At 55.0% G+C, this 17,417-nt stretch overlaps 2 protein-coding genes across 9 annotated transcripts in view; both read left to right on the forward strand.

The window, feature by feature from the left end:
• CAMKV (CaM kinase like vesicle associated) overlaps nt 1-6,331 on the forward strand; it is a 51,513-nt gene extending 45,182 nt beyond the window's left edge. For both annotated transcript variants that reach the window (XM_007052679.4, XM_037905954.2), the window contains exons 9-11: nt 430-508; nt 784-871; nt 3,363-6,331. In XM_007052679.4, the coding sequence (XP_007052741.1) occupies nt 430-508; nt 784-871; nt 3,363-3,617 (422 nt within the window). In that variant the 3' untranslated portion in view covers nt 3,618-6,331. The remainder of the gene's footprint in view (nt 1-429; nt 509-783; nt 872-3,362) is intronic.
• Nucleotides 6,332-9,606: 3,275 nt separating this feature from the next.
• Nucleotides 9,607-17,417, forward strand: part of LOC102935871 (TRAF interacting protein) — a 66,270-nt gene continuing 58,459 nt past the window's right edge. For 6 of the 7 annotated variants that reach the window (XR_006292518.1, XM_043552316.1, XM_037905952.2 and 3 more), the window contains exons 1-4: nt 9,609-9,760; nt 10,577-10,741; nt 12,897-12,954; nt 14,363-14,446. Coding sequence is in view for 6 of the 7 variants with exons in the window: in XM_043552316.1 (XP_043408251.1) it covers nt 10,644-10,741; nt 12,897-12,954; nt 14,363-14,446 (240 nt within the window). In the remaining variant the exon portion in view is untranslated. Of the gene's footprint in view, nt 9,761-10,576; nt 10,742-12,896; nt 12,955-14,362; nt 14,447-17,417 lie in introns of all 7 variants that reach the window. The other variant, XM_037905949.2, reaches the window with a different exon arrangement.

Here is a 17,417-nt window from a genome sequence, read left to right on the forward strand (position 1 = left end):
GTTAGTGACTGTCCAGGGAGTGCTGTCCCTGGAGTGGGAGGTGGGAGGCAGGGCACAGCGGGATGGGGCCTGCTCCAGGAGTGAAGGCCCAGTCCCCATCCCAGGCTGCCCTGTGGGAGAGGAGTCAGATAAGAGCTGTCTGAGCAGCCTGTGCAAGCCTGGTCCCTGGGGAAAGCAGTGACCAGCCGTGGCGGGTGCATGCTCCCTGCCCTGCACAGACCTTTCCTGGTGACCGGTCGTAGAGCCCCCTGCCACAGAGGGCTTTGGGCTCCTTCGTTCCTCTCCATTCCCCGCCAGCCCCAGCTCCTCTGCGGATGAGAACAGGGAGCTTGAGCGTCCACTACCCGCCACCATCCCCTTTCGAGCCGTGCCCCAGCACATGGCCGGCCTGAGCACTAAACGCCTTCTTCCCACTTGCTGTCTCTGCAGCTAAGGAGCTGGTGACCCGTCTGATGGAGGTGGACCAGGACCAGAGGATCACAGCTGAAGAAGCCATCTCCCATGAGTGGTAAGGCAGCGCTGGTGACTCCAGGCGAGGGGCCTTCTGGCAGGAGGACCCTGGAGGGATGGAGGGGACACTGACTAGTATCGTGAGAGTTGGGAGGGACATGAGACCCCAGCTCCACTTACTGGTGCCAGGGGAAGAGCTGGGTGCAGGCTGGAGGTGGTGGGGGCTGGGTGGGTGGAGCGCCCCACGGGCCCCCTGGCTTGAGGGGGGAAGCAGAGTGCGGGTGCATGGGGCTGGGAGGGCAGCTGGTCATTGACGTGTGTTTCTGCTTCCAGGATTTCTGGCAATGCTGCCTCCGATAAGAACATCAAGGATGGCGTCTGCGCTCAAATTGAGAAGAACTTTGCCAGAGCGAAGTGGAAGGTACATAGCTCTCGCCCCATGCTCAGGTGCTTCCACCCATGGGGAGCCCTGAGCAGAGCAGAGAGGAGATCTCAGCCTCCCCCTGCACCGTGTTCTCCACAGTCAGGGTAGGAAGGGTAACCTGGGGGTAGGGAACTGGCCTGGGATTGCACAGATCAGCAGTCAGTTCCCAGCTGAGCCACCGACTCCCTGGGCCAGTCACTGAACCTACCCTGGGTCTCAGTCCTGCTCTGGACCACAGGGTGTGGTGTGGAGGGAGGATCTCGCAGTGACGGGTGCAGAGAAGACAGGAGGGCCAGGTGAGTACTGAGACAGAGAGGTCTCTGGTGTCCCACTCTCAGGCAGGGCTAGGAAACCAGCCTGTCAGCAGGCAAAGCTGCTCCCGCTGCGGCTCCAGCCCCTCTGCTGCAGCTGTCTGGGGAGCTGCCAGGAAGGGATCCATCAGGTGAAGGGCCCCAGAGGAAGGCAGAGGATTAATATGCTCAGAGGGGGCTTGAACTGGGCGTTTCCAGACCCAGTTGCCACTGGGTTTCTTTCTTGTTTAACATTCACTCTGTATTTCCTGGCTTTGTAATGCTCAGGTCTCACATCAGGGGTCTCAAACATGCGGCCCGCAGAGTTATTTCCTGCGGCCACCAAGCTCCCCTCCCCCACTGCCTCCCCCCCACCCCCCCCAGCACTCTGCGTCCCAACTCCTCTGCCTACCTCCGGGCGCTTCCCACCACCAAACAGCTGTTTGGCGGCACTTAGCACTTTCCAGGAGGGAGGGGGGAGGAGCGGGGACCCACACACTCAGGGGAGGAGGTGGAGAAGAGGCGGGGATTTGGGGAAGGGGTTGGAATAGGGGCAGGGAGGGGGCGGAGCTGGGGTGGGGACTTTGGGGAAGGGGTTGGAATGGGGGCAGGAAAGGGGTGGGAAGAGGCGGGGCAGGAGCGAGGCCTTATGGAAGGGGTAGAGTGGTGGCGGGGCCGGGGGCAGCGGCGGGAGGGGTGTCAGTGGTGCGGCCCTCAGGCCAATGTACTAGTCCTCATGTGGCCCTTGTGGTGATTTGAGTTTGAGATCCCTGTCTCACACAAACTCTCCGATAACAAGGTCCTGCCATAGCCAGCATTGGACACTGCCTCAGTTTCCCTAGAGTTTCAGTCAGTCACTGACTCCCAGTGCTGGCCCATCATTGCAGTGACCTAACCCTCTGGAGAAGTCTGAAACCCCTTTTGGGGTAATCAGAGTCTGTCCATTGTTCCCTTAACAGCAGGGGTCACTGCACCCCCCCCTCCCCACATACACAGGGCGGCAGCCTAGGGAGAATCTGTGCACACCCCCTGCTGAGGGTATCCAGAGCCCTAACAACTGGGCTGTCAGCCCCCTTAGTCCAAACTACCCTGTGTCCATCTCAGAACCTCTCCTTATGCTCCCACTCACCCCTGGCCGGCCAGGGCTGCTGTCCTGGGGATCTTCTCCAGTCTGCCTGGACCACAGGCCTGTACCTCTCCTCCACCTGGGAGGGCAAGCCAGGTTTGGCCCAGCTGAGCCCTAGCCTCCTTAAAGGGCCAGCTCACCCTAGGGCAGCTCCCCAAGCAGAGCGTTGACCCCAAAAGGAGGCTCCACAAAGTCCACTAAGGGCTTCACTGTTGCTATTGATTTGCATGGTTGGAGCCCCGGTACTGTGGTGATGGACGGCTGTATACAACCCAAGGCAAGCAGGCAGTATGACACCATATAATTCTGGGGTAACTGCAGCATCCCCATAATGTCTGTTCCCTTTGAGACCTGGTCTACACTTAAAATGTAGCAGTGCTCAGAGGTGTGAAAAAATTCACCCCCAAGGGCTGTAGCTAAGCCTACCCAACCCCCGGCGTAGACCCTTCCATTAACCTCGCTACCCACTGCCTGGGGAGGCAGGTTCCCTGCAGCAAGGGGAGAACCCTTTCCATCAATGGAGGAAGTGTCTACACTAAGTTTCAGAGTAGCAGCCGTGTTAGTCTGTATTCGCAAAAAGAAAAGGAGTATTTGTGGCACCTTAGAGACTAACAAATTTGTTTCTAAGGTGCCACAAGTACTCCTTTTCTTTTTGCGAATACAGACTAACACGGCTGCTACTCTGAAACCTGTCATTATGCAAGGCACTGAATTTAGCCGTATGGAGTGGAAATCTATTAAACATTTGTTAGTCTCTAAGGTGTCACAAGTACTCCTTTTCTTTTTGTCTACACTAGGGCACTCAGTGGCAGTGATGCAGCTGTACCACTGGAGCACTCATGGTGTATCCATCCCCTGAGTAACTGGTCATACAGCCTGGCTCTTGCCCCTGCACGCTGCACTTGTTTGGGGAGCTGCAGGGCTGGGAAGGCTGGGGCAGACAGAGGGGCACGGAGCAGTGGGCAGGATGGAGGAGGAGGTGGGAGCTCAGTGTGGGGGCAGAGGGCCAATCAGCAATGGTGAAAGACCACCCATGCCGTAGTGACCGATGGGATTCCTCCCCTCCCCACAGAAAGCCGTGCGAGTGACCACGCTTATGAAGCGGCTCCGTGCACCCGAGCAGGCTGAGCCGGCAAAGCCGACCCTGCCAGCTGCCGCCATGCTGGACAGTGCCACCTTGCCAGCCCCCGCCACTGCCACGCAGCCTGCGGCCACCGCCACACCTGACAGCACTGCCCCAACAGCGGGAGCCCCAACTACGTGTAATGGAGAAGAAGCCACTGCCCCCAGTGCCACCCCCGAGGCCTGGACCGAGGAGACCGGCTGAACAGGAGGGACGGGGTGGGGAAGCACTGGATCTCTCATTGTACATAGTCGTTGGCATGGTATCCAAACCTCCCTGGCTCTCTGTCTGTCCCTGCTATGTGTCTGTCTGTCTGACTCTGTCTACCCCCAGCTGGGCCGCTGCACAGAGCTTCTATTTTCTATGTTCCTGAGCCTGGAGCGACCCCATAGGCCCAGTTGGACAGACAGAGGCAGAAGCAGAGCCCCTTGCATGGAGTTTTCTCTCTCTCCCTTTGCTTTTCTTTTCTCTGTCTCCTTTGGTGGCTTTGTTGGTTTCCTTTCCTCACTGGAGGCTGCTCTCTGAGTCTGCCCACGCACTGACCCACCTGATCCCCCATCGCTGGGCCAAGCGAGAGGAAGCCAGCACATCAGGATCAAACACAACCACCCTCCTGAGTTCCAGATCCAATTGGGAGCCTGGGCACAGATCCAATTGTGTCCATACCCAGCACTTGTGTATGTGTACATTTACATACAGCTGCATGTATGTGCTGTGTGTCCATTGCAGTGTATGTGTCTCCAGACATGGGGTGTTTGTGTGGGTGTCCATATGAATTAGTGCGTGTCTGGGTGTCTGTGATTATACATTGGTGTGTGTGTATGGGTCTCTGGGTGGGTGGGTGTGTCCATATGTGTATCCATGGGCGAACAAGTGTGCGTTTATTGGGTGCATTCACCCTGGGAGTGGGGAGAGGGGCAATCCCGAGCCATTTAGGGAAGGATTTGAGCACCAGTCTGGAGAGCAGCAGCTGAGCTGAGCTGGCTGGAGGGGTGGGGTGACAAGGAGGCAGGGAGGGCTTGAGATTCAAGTGGCCTAGGACAGGGATGCTGCACTTAGATCCCAGATAAAGCTTCCCATGCAATTGCTGGCACCAATGGGACTCCCCCCTCATGCCCACAGGTTCCTGTTGAATCATAGGATCATAGAAGATTAGAGTTGGAAGAGACCTCAGGAGGTTATCTAGTCCAACCCCCTGCTCAAAGCAGGACCAGCCCCAACTAAATCTTCACAGCCAGGGTTTTGTCAAGACAGACCTTAAAAACCTCTAAGGATGGATATTCCACCACCTCCCTAGATAACCCATTCCAGTCCTTCACTACCTTCACCGAGCTTGCTTGGAGCTTTGGGTGATGTGCAGAGAGCAAGTGGCCTGGGTGTCCCTCCTCCCTGCTGTAATGGTGGCATCTGGCCCCATGGACTGCAGACCTGCCTTCCTCCCCTTGGATGAGGGAGACGCCTGAGCACCAGCGCTGCCTCACCCTGGCCAGCAAGCACTGGGGATGTCCTGTATCTCCCTAATCTGCATCCACAGCAGGCTCCAGAAGTGGCTGGATCCACGTGGGGGTGAGACACATCATCCCTACACTCTGCTCCGCTGCTTTAGAGCCTGAAGCCACTGCAGATACAGACCAGACTCCACTCACTCACAGTGGCATCCTCCCAGCATGACACTTTTGGTCTCACTGCTGCCTCCGCAGGCTCACTGGTGTCACTGACAACAATGGTCCTGCTGCCAGGCTGTGGGCACCAGGGATGCCTGTGGTGGCTCAATGTGTGGAGGAGCCCAGCATTTGTGCATCAGGGCCACTGCTGGAGCAGCCCTGGGAGGAACAAGGGGGCTGCTGGGAATGTCCAAGGGGCTGCAGACCCCTCACAAGAGGTGCCTCTGTAGCTGTCCAGTGGCCATCACAAACTCCGCATGGCCAGGGACTAGAACCGCAGCCCTGCTGAAAGCTGGCCCCCAATCCCTGTGTGTGCTGATCCAAAGGCGTGCAGGAGCTCTGGGTTGGCCTGCGGAACAAGGGGGAGCAGGGAGGGGTTGGGGGTTGACTCATCGCCAAAGCACTGTCCTATGCCTCTTTCTACAAGAACAGCTTTGCCATTGTCCAGGCTGATTGTGGTGTTTGCAACCCACGTGTGACAGCACACAGCATGTCTATGGGAGCAGTATGGTGTGTGTGTGAGACTTACATGGCACAGCTCTGGTCCCGGCTTTGGCCGTGTGAGATTCAGCCCCTGCTGGATGTGTTTATGGAGGCTCTGGGGGTGGGAGTGGTGTATATACTCTCGTTGTGTGGATGTGCATACATAGTGACCCACGTGTGCCCTGTTCAGCACTGTGTAGTCTTGTTTCCTCCCAGAGGCTTAACCTGGGGCACATAGAGGTTCCGTACTGTGGAGGCTGAGGCCTGGGCCCATCCAGTCCGAGCGGGGCTTTCCTGACTGTAGCGCTGGACAGTGGCCCCTTGCAGAGTTGTGTTCCCTTGCCCCGACCCTGAACTGACAGTTTGCAGAACTAGGGCTGGCCTTAGGGAAAATGGTGCCCTGGTCCCTGCTGCCTCCTCTGGCCCCTAACCCATCCTCCCTGAGCCCTGCTGTCTCCCCCAGCCCCCCATCACCCCTGGATCAGCAGCTAGCAGTGCACATTTTACCATTTTAGGGTGGGGATGAGCACTGATTGGACAATAAGGTTCAATCAGGATAGCCTGATGCGAATGTGGCTTCTGGAACAGAGTGGATCCAAGGCGATAAGATGTTTGGCACGTGGCTCATTGAGCCACTCTTCTGCTCCCACCCCTGATTGCGCTCCTCCTCCATTGCCCTGAGCTCCCTTCCGTGGCCTTGCACCCCAGTCCTGCCCCACTCCTTGTCTCTTTCCCACGGCGCCCCCTGCCCTTCACCCACAGCGCCCACCCTATAAGGCTGGCCCTGTGCAGAACTGTAGCAGCAAGGGGCTTTGTCCTCTTGGGGAGCACATGGTCCACTCTGGTCTCCAGGCCCATTATAGTGCCCACCCCACGGAGCCAGCCCTGCCCAAGGAGACTTGCTCTGGGCTTGCTTTGTGCTGGGCTGTTTGGGCATATGGCGGTGGAAAGGGATTGGTTTTAGCTGCTGGTAAGCAGAGTCTGGGATCCTACTCTAGCACAAGAGAAGATTTTTCTTGTTTCCTGAGTCATTGCCCATTGGCAAAAATGTGTTTTACAGATAAATGTTCTAGAGCACTCTGCACTTGTGAAGGTTCTAGATCATCCTAGAGGAGAGCTCCTGACAGCTCTAGGGCATCTCAGGCATCCAGCTTGTGAAGGTCCTGTCCTAGATCACATCACATGCTTGCCAATAAGTGATCTAGATTGCCACCATCCTGTTGAGGTTCTAGAGTTTCCAATGTGAAACCTTATAGGGGCTATAGCAGAGGTGGGCAAACTACAGCTGTCCTGCCTGGCCCCTGAGCTCCCGGCCGGGGAGGCTAGTCCTTGGCCCCTCCCCTGCTGTCCTCTGTCCCCCACCCATCTCCCAGGCTTTCCAATAAGCCTGTCCTGCCGCTCTGAGCGGCATGGTAAGGGGTCAGGGGGAGGGAGGTTGGATAAGGGGCAGGAGGTCCCAGGGGGCAGTCAGGGGACGGGGGGCAGTTGGGGGGGGCAGTCAGGAGACCGGGAGCGGGGGGGTTGGATAGGGGGTGGGGTCCTGGGGGGGTAGTTAGGGACAGGGGTCCCAGGAGGGGGTGGCCAGGGGACAAGGGGAGGGGTTGGATGGGTCAGGGGTCCCAGGGGGCCTGTCAGGATGCGGGGGTGTGGATAAGGGTCAGGGCAGTCAGGGGACAGGGAACGGGGGCGTTGGATAGGGGGTTGGGACCCGGAGGTGGCGGTTAGGGGTGGGGGGGTCCCTGGAGGGGGCAGTCAGGGGACAAGGAGCAGAGGGGTTGGATGGCTTGGGAGTTCTGAGGGGGGCAGGAAGTGGGAGGGGGCAGATAGGGGGCAGGGGCCAGTCGCCAGTCTGTTTATGGAGGCACAGCCTTCCCTACCTGGCCCTCCATACCATTTTGCAACCCCGATGTGGCCCTCGGGCCAAAAAGTTTGCCCGGCCCTGGGCTATAGAGTGCTCCAGAAATCTTGCATTCTGGTGGAATGCACAGTCTAGAGCTTGGATCAGGATCTGTCCCACCCTGCCCCAGTTTAGGGTGCAGCCTTATCTAGTGCTCTAGTGAATGAGCCATTGGGTGCTGGTTAGATGCCACTCCACCATGTGGTCATAACTGTGGGAGCCTGAACAACCCCACCCCATGCTTTAGTTCAAAGGCCTAGAAGTAGTCTTTTGAAGGCATTTGCCTGCCTGTTCCTAGGTGCTTGCAGCACTGGCTATCAGTTCTTTGGAGGGTAGGGGAGAGCAGTCCAGATGAGAGTCCTGTGAGCTATGCTCACTTGACCAGAGCCCCTCAGGTACCCCCAGGGTCAGGCCTGGCCCATCAGCCCCCTGTGTCCCCTTCCCCTGGCCCCAAACTAAACACAGGAAGGAAGCCTGAGTCCCACTGTGACGGGCCTGCAGGGTTGACCTGCCATCAGTGGGGCGTTCTCCACAGCTGCCTGCCCCAGGGCCCTCCCAGCCTGCGGCTTTCTGGGCTATGATCCCACCACTCCGGCTTTACTTTCCCCTTGTCCTTGATTTGCAGCTGCATGTTTGTAGGGTTGAGTTCTGTCTATGAAACTTTTATTTCCACTACGACCACCCAGAAGCTCCTGTGTGATCGCTGCACTGTACCACTGGCAAATAAAGACCTTCTGAGGACAAACCGAGAAAGCACCAGCCATACCTGCTCTGTCTCTTTGTCTGCCCTGCCGATGAGCTCTGCCCTTTTAGGGGCCAGTTCACACACCAGGCTGCTGCCAGGAGCAGATCCCCCAGCCAGCTGCCATGCATGCCTCTGTGCCTCAGAGCTGAGCTGGGGGAAGAGTGGGTGGGGCACAGATGCTCTGGGGGCTGGAAGGAACAAGGGGTGGGGTAGGTAGAAGTGCAGCTAAGAGGAGGTTAATCACCGAGTCTTGGGGATTCCCCCCCCCCCGCCTCTAAAATCCAGCTCATCTGATCTCTGCTGTCCTGTGAGCGGGCACAGCACCCCCTCTGTCTGCTATGCACAGACTGCAGCACAGTCTGCTCCAAAAGGGGTTGGGAAACGGCTGGGAGCAAGCCTCAGAGCACCAGAGTGTCTGGCATGGCAGCAACTCCCCAGATGTTCTTCCCCCAGCCCTGGGCTAGGATGTGGCCCTGGAGAGGGGACCCCACCTAATAGCCACTGCATGCTCCAGGGATGAGGAGCAGATCCCCTAGCCCTCACTGATATCGTGCAATGGGGCCAACAGTCCTTGTGAATGGGCAAGGAAATGGGATCAAAAAGGAGGATTGCGATCCAATCATCGGCCACTCCCAAGCTGATGTTTCAGATGTTTCCCAGAATCCTTTGCACTGGTCCCCATGATGCTTCATTGGAAGGTCTGTGGGAAGCAGGATGGTTTGTTGAGTTCTCCTGGCATCTGAGGAGACAATGGCCCCCAAGGCTTGAGACGGCATGCTACAGCAGGAGCCGTCTGTTAAACAAATGGTACATCATTACAAATGTAAGAGAGCTGGATGGTGTGCCAGGGTAGCTGGAGATTTTGGTGGGTGAGTAAGGGTCAGCTGGGACTTAACGTGCCCACAAAGCCAGGGGAGTCCTTGTGAGCACATGATTAGATGGTCCTGCTATAACGATTGGCAGTGGGACAGTTGGAGTGGATAACCAAATCACCATCATTAGGTTTCAGATTTAACACTCCCACAGAGATGGATGGAGCAGCTCACACCTCCCAGAGCTATGGTGTTGGGCTTTTTGCAGCCCTGGACACACATGGCAGTGTCAATGACACTCAGGCCACATTTGCCAGGTGGTGGGCTGGAAACAGGATTGTTTAATGGAAGGTGAGACTCTGCATCCAGTCCCCTAACAAGAGACAAACCCTGTTTCATCCCCCAGGCCCCGCTCCTTGAGTCTGCAGGCCCTGCCCCGACTCACACGCCCCACCCCATGAGCGGGCCTTACAACAGCGCACACCGCGCCCCTGAGCGTGCGGTCCCCGCCCCACGCCCCAGCTGTGAGCTCCGGCCGGTCAGGCTGGGGCGGGGCTAAGACTCCGTGCTCCCGTTAGCCTCGCCCCAGAGAGCCCGCTGGGGCCAGGCGGGGGAGCAACTGGAGGAAGCCGGCCCCGCCCCCTCCTCAGCCACGTAGTGCGACGGGGCGGGCCCCGCGCCTTTCCCGGGGGCGTCATTTCCGGCTCATGCCGGAAGCCACCACGGAATGAACCAGATTTGAACTGGTAACGCGATGCGGACCGGGGCGACCTCCCGCTCCGGGACCGAGACCATCTCCCGCGAGGGCCCCGCCGTCAGGGGGCGGGGGATGGCTGGGGCAGAGCGGGAAGCCGGGCGGGAGCTGGCCCGAGTGCCCCGCTCGGGCTGCCCGCCGTTTCCTCGGCGCCCTGTCCCGAAGAGAGCCGCCGCCTACACCCGCGCGTCCGCCCAGCCAGGCGGGCCCCGACCCGGGCAGCCTCCAGCCTGTGCTCGGCGCGAGTCCCCGGCTCGTTCCCTGCTGCGGCCTCCAGCGTGACAGCTGCTGTGACCCCGACGGGACGCTGGGCTCGGGCCCCGGCTCGCGCTGGGAGGTGGCGTCGCCCTTCCGGGCTGGCTGCAGTCTGGGGGGGCACGTGGCTCCCGGTGGGACAAGTCTCTGCAGCCACTAGGGCAAAGTCAAGATTCTGCCCCATCTGGGTGTATCGTGCTGGGCACAAACATGTCGTGTGGGCTAGCTGTATCCTGGGGACAGTATGTTTGACACCTGTGCCATATACAGCAACATCTCCTTAATCACCACCCATGCCTGGCCATGAGTACCATGAATAGCAGCATCCCATGCATGCCCTGCATATTATACCCTACAGTGCCTTCTGTGCCATCCCTCTGACCTGCCTGCAGCTCATAGTGGGTCCCCCTGTGCCATCCTAAATGTCAGGTTGTGCCCTGTGTATAGCAGCCTGGCCCCTATGCCAGCCAAAGATCCAAGCTTGTGAGGCTGGTTGGTGTTGCTTTGGGAGACAGCCCCGCTGAGGCTGGTGTGTTCATCTCTCCTTGCATAGGCCAAGGAGAGGTACTTCCCTGGTTGTGCTGTGGCAGCCTCTTGGATGTCAGTCGGAACAATAGAGGATGCCTATCCGTGCCCACTGTACCATCTGCTCGGATTTCTTTGACAATCACAAGGATGTGGCAGCTATCCACTGCGGACACACCTTCCATCAGGAGTGGTGAGTAGACATGAACAGCATGACAGGTGGTGGTAAAAACATGCATCTCCTTCAACTGCTGAGTTAATATGTCTTATGATGATGTGAGTATCTCTAGCGAAACAGGAAGTGCCCCTCCGGTGTTTTGTTCTTGTGATAATCTCTTGTCTTTCTGCATTTCAGTCTCTGAACTCTTCAGCCTCCTCTTCTCCAATCCTGCTGTTTGCAAATGTTATAGTTGAGGGGGATAAGGATGAACACAGACATTAAAAACCATGCACCTTGTGCCTGGCTGACACGTCTTGCTTTTTGAAGGGGTGGGTTGACAGATTGTTAGTTGGCCATCATCATAGTGCAGGTTTCTAAAAGTTGGGCTTTTTCTGTTTCTGAGAGATGGAGAACTAAAATAACAAGAGGTTCTGTGGGTTGGCATTGAGCTACATTTGTATAGTTGTGTATTAGGAGCACTGGAATTGCAGGGGGGCTGCAGATCAGCATTGAAGTGCTTTGGCAGAGTTGTAGTGCCGCTGAGGGCTGTAGTAGGGGAAGGGGGTGCAGTTCTGCCAATGCAATGCAAAACTGAGCAATGTGGGAAATCCTACATGGTTCTTGACTGGTTAGTGCTGATTGTAGCTAGGCAGATTGAGTGCCTTATACTCAAAAGTAGTAAAAAGTACTTAATTTGTCTTAATGTTGTTTTTTGTAACATGGTATCCTTGAAGGCTCTCAGAGTGCTTTTTGAATATTAAAGTCCCACAGTGCCACTGTGAGGTGGGTAGATATCTCACCTCTCCATTTTAGTGATGAGGAAAAGTGAGGCAGAGCGGAAGTTAACTTTCCAAGCTTACAGTAAGCCAGTATCCGTTTGGAAATAGGAATCAAATCCTAGTCCTGTGCTGTTAATACTCTGAGACTAAAGGAAATGTGGATTAGGCCCATCAATATACAGACTTCAAGATACATTTTTTCCCTGTGATGTTAAATTGAAACTCATTTTTTTCATTAAAATGGAGAAATGCCAAACACACTAAATATGTCTGTATGCCACAGGCTCTCCCTTCTTGAGCCATATGTTAAAGAAGCTTTCTTCATGGTGACCCAAACTAAGATTCTGTACCAGGGCCTAGTGTCACTTGTTGGCTCATATGATTCTCCCTGGGAAGTCTTATTTCTGAGTTTCTCTTGACTGCAAGACAAATAAATAACTCTGGTAACTGAATATCCTCTTTCCTCTTAGCAGCTTCCTTCCCTTGTAGAAAACACCTCTGCTGTTCAAGTCTTTCTCGTCTCATTTCTTCCTTCCATCTTTTGTGTTTTGTCTGTTCTCTCTGTCTTCCACAATTCCCTCTCTCTCCCCTGAACCTCTTTCTCACAGTGACCCTTCTTCTGGCTAAGGGTGTGGTGCTTGGGCTTCCTTGATGGATTTTTCACTTTGTTGGAGGAATGTGCTAGAGTGAAATGGGGCTGAAACTTGCAATGCTCTTGAACTCTGATGCGGGTGCTGCTCCCTCCCCCTTCGCGCTTGTCCCTTCCCCATCTGTGGTCTTGGTTTCCTTGCCTTCTCCATCAGAGGTGACACCATTGTGTTGCTTTTACACAAAGTGCTTGTCCATGCACTTCAGCAGGAGCAGGCTAAAGATGAAACAATCCTAATCAATTCCATGCTTTTGCTGGAGTTCCTTTGCAAGTGATTTGAGCTGGAGGCATGTGCTCTTCCTGTGGGATCAACTGAGTGTGTGGGGGGAGGGGGGCAGAGGGGACATGTTTTACCAGGGCGCGCTCATCCACATCAAAATGAATCACCCTGGCGATGGTCACTGACTTTAATGAAAAGAACATCTGGGGATCGCTTTGCTCAGTAATGGTTTGGGGGTGGGGGGATAAGGGGAACCGTGCCCTTTGGATATGACTGGCTAAGCTATTTGTTTTGCTGCCAGTAATCACACAGTTCTTAAGGTGCTCTGAAGACCCAATTCCTAACATCAGACTGGACAGTCTTCTCCACATGCTGTTCTCCTGGGGAGCTTAAAGCATGTCCCAAACATCCTCCATTTGATAGAAATTATTCCTCTGCTTCCTGGTAGGTTAGCAATGTAGCCCTTGGTTGACAACCTTTAGAATAGATGATCTTAAATTCTAACAATTCACTGTATATTTTTTTCTCTTTCTCCCTCAGTCTCATCCAGTGGTTTGACACTGCTCCGAGTCGGACTTGTCCACAGTGTAGAATCCAGGTAAATCCTTAATCCTGAATAAAACACTGTATTTCTACATCCCAATGCTGTCTACCAGCACTGTCAGAGCTCAGGCCTGAGGGCACAGTGGTGGCTCACAGAGGCGTTGATGGCATGCAGAGATTGGCTGTCACCTCTGTCACCATCAGACTGTGCTGGACGCCACTACTTACACTCTAGCAGAGAGGCTAAGGAGTGAATGGGCCATTGAGACTGAAATCCTCCTTTGAAGCCTCTTCAGGCCAGATCGGGGCACATTGGGAAGCATGTTTTGCTACTGCCAGGCCTTCAGGGCTTTTACTGTGGCAAAACTTCACTGGCACTAAATGGAAAAGGGGTGGAGGGAGCTAGGAAATAATCTAGGCCTGAGATTTGTATAACAGTACTTCCTAGCTTCCCCAGCTGAGATCAGGACACTGCACATACACACAGTGAGAGACAGTCCCTGCTCTGGAGCACTCAGCCTAAAGAGGGAAAAAAGACAGCGGGTGGGAGACAGGAAGGATTATCTCCCTTCTACAGATTAGGAACCAAGGCACAGAGATTCAGTGACTCACTCATGGTCACCCAGGGAGTCTAGACAGAACCAGGAACTGAACCCAGCTCTTCTGAGTCCCAGTCCAGTGCCTGAACCCCAAGACCATATTTCTTAAGTTAGTCTGGTTCTTGTGCCTCACGTTACAGTGATTGTCAAGATTGGGGGTCTTGGCTTGTGCTAGGCTGTATTGGCTATACTCTGAGCTGAGTTACATGGAGGAGTCAGTTCGCAGCCAGCATGTTAATTTTATAGGTGTGCTCCTGTCTTTTTCTTTTCTTTCAAGGTCTTGGCCCTTGTTTCTTCCCTGACTTGTTGATTCCCTGTATTCTTCACCGCCTCTTACATCTCTGGGTTACCATGGAGTTACTCACAAAATAACATCTTAGGTAGCAGTAACTATGCAATTAGCTGGTGTCATGACTGCATATAATACTTAAAACACAAAGCTGTAACGGCATGGGGGAGGTGGGGAGAGCTACTGCACTCAATTAGAGCACCCTCTGCATACAGAGAGCAGCACGTACTTCTGTGTTTGGATTTGGCACTGGGTGAGCTCAGCATCAGCTGCTGGGTCTGAGCTGCCAGAGAACGAGCTGCTCTTGACTCAAAAATGCCTGAATCTTTCTGTCATCATTCCAGGATCTTGCCTGGAGTGAGGACTGTAAATCTCAATGCTTGGGTGACAGATCCAAAACAGGATCTCACCATAGAGATGCCAGCTGTGTGAACTGACTTCCACCAGCCATACCACACTTTAACATCTTGTGATGGGACAGTAACCTTCTCCCATTGTAGCTGTCTGCCTAGCAGGAAAGGCTCTCCCTGCGTTTTCACGCTCATGACTCTCGTCCTTTTCCATGTCTTACCTAGGTCAGCAAAAGACACATCATCAATAAGCTGTTCTTTGATGTTGCCCTGGAGGAGCAGACATCACTGGATGCAGAAAGCCTACAGGTATTCTGATTGAGTTCTCTTAACAGCAGCCTGGAGCCACAGTCTGTCCCAACAGCTTCTTTCAGTTACTGGTGGAGTCTCTAAACAGTCCTGGGTTTCAAAGCTGGATGTTAGTGTTCTTTCTCCTGTTTGCCTCTCTGCTTTCTGTCCCTGTCCTCACCACTGAGGTCAGCTCAGCTCTTCCTGCTGAACACCTTCATGTGGTGCTTCACGTGGTCCCTGGTTTTCTTTCAAATGAGGAAGCCATCTCCACCCCTTCGCTACTTCCCCTTCACTTGTCATCTTCCCTGAAGCCCTTCCCATATGTTGTAACTGTTCAAACTCCTGTTCTTGAGGCTCCTTGATTGTTGTGGAAGGCTAGGAGACAAAGCTTTCCTGCAGCCTGGGTGGAGGGAGTCCCAAGTTCTATCAAGCCAGTCAGCAAACCTTAGAGAACCTGGGCATAGGAGGATGATCCTCTAACTCTCCTGGGGAAGGGCCTATTAAAGGTACACTCAATTTGTTCACTTTATGCATTTAACAGTCCTCTGTGTTTAGATGAGTGTCATGGACTCACAGGTCATGCCCGCTCCTGGTCCCATACGGTCCCTGGGGGAACCCCTGTTAGTGTGACAGCCCTCCTTGGGGGTCCCCTCTCTCTCAGGGGTTAAGCCCCTCCGCCTTCTGGAACTACACCTCTCTAAGCCTTAGCACGCCAGTCTCTCGCCGTGGGCCCCCTCAGGGAGTTCACTCACTCTGGACCCCCAGGGCCTCCACTCCCAGAGGGAATAATGCAACCCTGTTCTCTAGACAGGAGTGACTCTCAGTCAGCGTAAAACAGGAGGGTTTATTGAGAATCTGAGCACAGCATAGGAAACTCTCAGGGCCCTCAGCACAGTACATCTAAGTCTCTCCTGCATCCAGGTGGGCTCTGCCTGCACGCGCGCGCGCTCTCTCTTTCTCTCTCTCTCTCCAGCCTCAAGCCCCTGTGCTTTCCAGCTGAGCATCTGATATCCCCGTCCCCAAGCCCCGCCTCTGTCCATTGTCTTCTGTCCAGGTAAACAGGGTCACCTGGGCCTCCTCTCAGCCGTCCTTTGTTCCTCTCTGGCTGGAACCGGCTGGTCAGGTCACTGGGGTCCTCTCTTCGCAGCCCGTTGTCCTCCCACTGGCCAAAACTGGTTGTTACTCCCGAAATGGGCCTCCAGGTCACCAGTCGCTGGGGTATCCATTCTCCAAGCCATTGGCTGGGGTCCCAAGTTCCCTCGCTGGTCCTGCTTAATAACAAACAAACTCTCTCTTCTATCACCTCGGTAAACCAGTAACACTCAGGGAAACTGCGTCCCCCTCCTTGGCATGCAAACCATTGGGGAAAAAAAACAATAAAACCCCCCACTTCATCACATCTCTCTCTCCTTCAAGTCTGAACTGAGCAGGGTCACTTAGCCAATGACTTAGGGAAGTTCAAGGCCTCCGCCCCATGATAAAGCATCGGCTATAACATTGGCACTCCGCCTCACAAGGACCATGTCATAACGCTGGAGGAGCAGGCTCCATCTCAGCAGCTTGGCATTAGCCCCTTTCATTTATTGCAGCCATGTCAGGGGCGAATGGTCAGTGTACACAGGGACGCGCTGCCCAAATAGATATGGCTGCAACTTTTTAAGGGTCCACACCATGGCCAGGCATTCCTTCTCTATGGCCACATAGTGCTGCTCCCGGGGCAGCAGCTTCTTGCTCAGGTACACAATGGGGTGTCTCTCCCCCTTAGTATCCGTTTGCATTAGCTTAGCACAGCACTGCACCCAGCCCAGTGTCTGAGGCATCAGTGGACACCAGGAAGGGTTTGTTAAAATCTGGATTTACCAGCACCAGGCTTTGGATGAGTGCCCCCTTCAGCGCACAGAGAGCCTTCTGGCACTGCTCAGTCCAGACCACCTTATCCGGCTTTCCCTTCCTACAAAGCTCCATGGGGGGAGCTGCCAGGATGGCACAAAGTGCTAAAGTGTGGCACAAACCTCTGGTAGTACACATCCCAATGAAAGCCTGGACCTGCTTCTTAGTCTGAGGAGTGGGCCAATCCTTGATTGCCTCCACTTTGGCCAGCTCCAGCTTCAGGTGGCCACTCCCCACCTTGTGGCCCAAGTATGACACCTCTGCCATCCCCACCGTGCACTTTCCAGCTTTTATGGTCAGTCCTGCATCCTGGAGGCGACCCAGCACCCTCTTCACCTTGGACACATGTTCTTCCCAGGTCTGGATAAAGACACAGATATCATCAATATACGCTAGAGCAAAGTCTTCCGTCTCCCTTAGTAACTTGTCCACCAAGCGCTGGAAGGTGGCAGGTGCCCCCTTGAGGCCAAAAGGCAAGACCAGGAACTTGAAGAGCCCTATTGGGGTGGTGAAGGCAGACTTCGCCCTGGCCTGTGGGTCCAAAGGCGCCTGCCAGTAGCCTTTGGTGAGATCCATGGTAGTGAGGTACCGGACACCCCCCAACTTGTCTATGATCTCATCGGTCCTACGCATGGGGTAGGCATTGGACATAGTGATCGCATTGAACTTCCAATAGTCCACACAGAACTGGATCGACCCATCCTTCTTGGGGACAAGCACCATGGGAGAGGCCGGGGCTGGAGGATGGCTGGATCACCCCTAAAGCCAGCATATCTCCGATATCTCTCTCTCTCTCTCTCTCTAGGTCCTGGGCTGTTTTCCCAGTGACCCTAAATGGTGAACACCTGATTGGAAGGTTGGCTCCCATCTCCACCTGGTGAACAGCCAGGTTAGTGAGCCCAGGCCAGTTGGAGAACAGCTGCCAGTATGAATGCAGCACCTCTCTGATCTCAGTCTGCTGGGCAAGGGTTAGCTGGTTTGAGAGGGGAATTGATTCCAGTGAGGGGTCAGCCCCCACCTCAGGGAGGAGTCCCACCAGGGGATCCTCTCTCTTCTCCTCCCACTGCCCACACACAGTGAGCACCAACTTCTGCCTGTC

Source organism: Chelonia mydas, chromosome 7 (assembly GCF_015237465.2).
Source record: "Chelonia mydas isolate rCheMyd1 chromosome 7, rCheMyd1.pri.v2, whole genome shotgun sequence".
Taxonomy (NCBI): Eukaryota; Metazoa; Chordata; order Testudines; family Cheloniidae; genus Chelonia; species Chelonia mydas.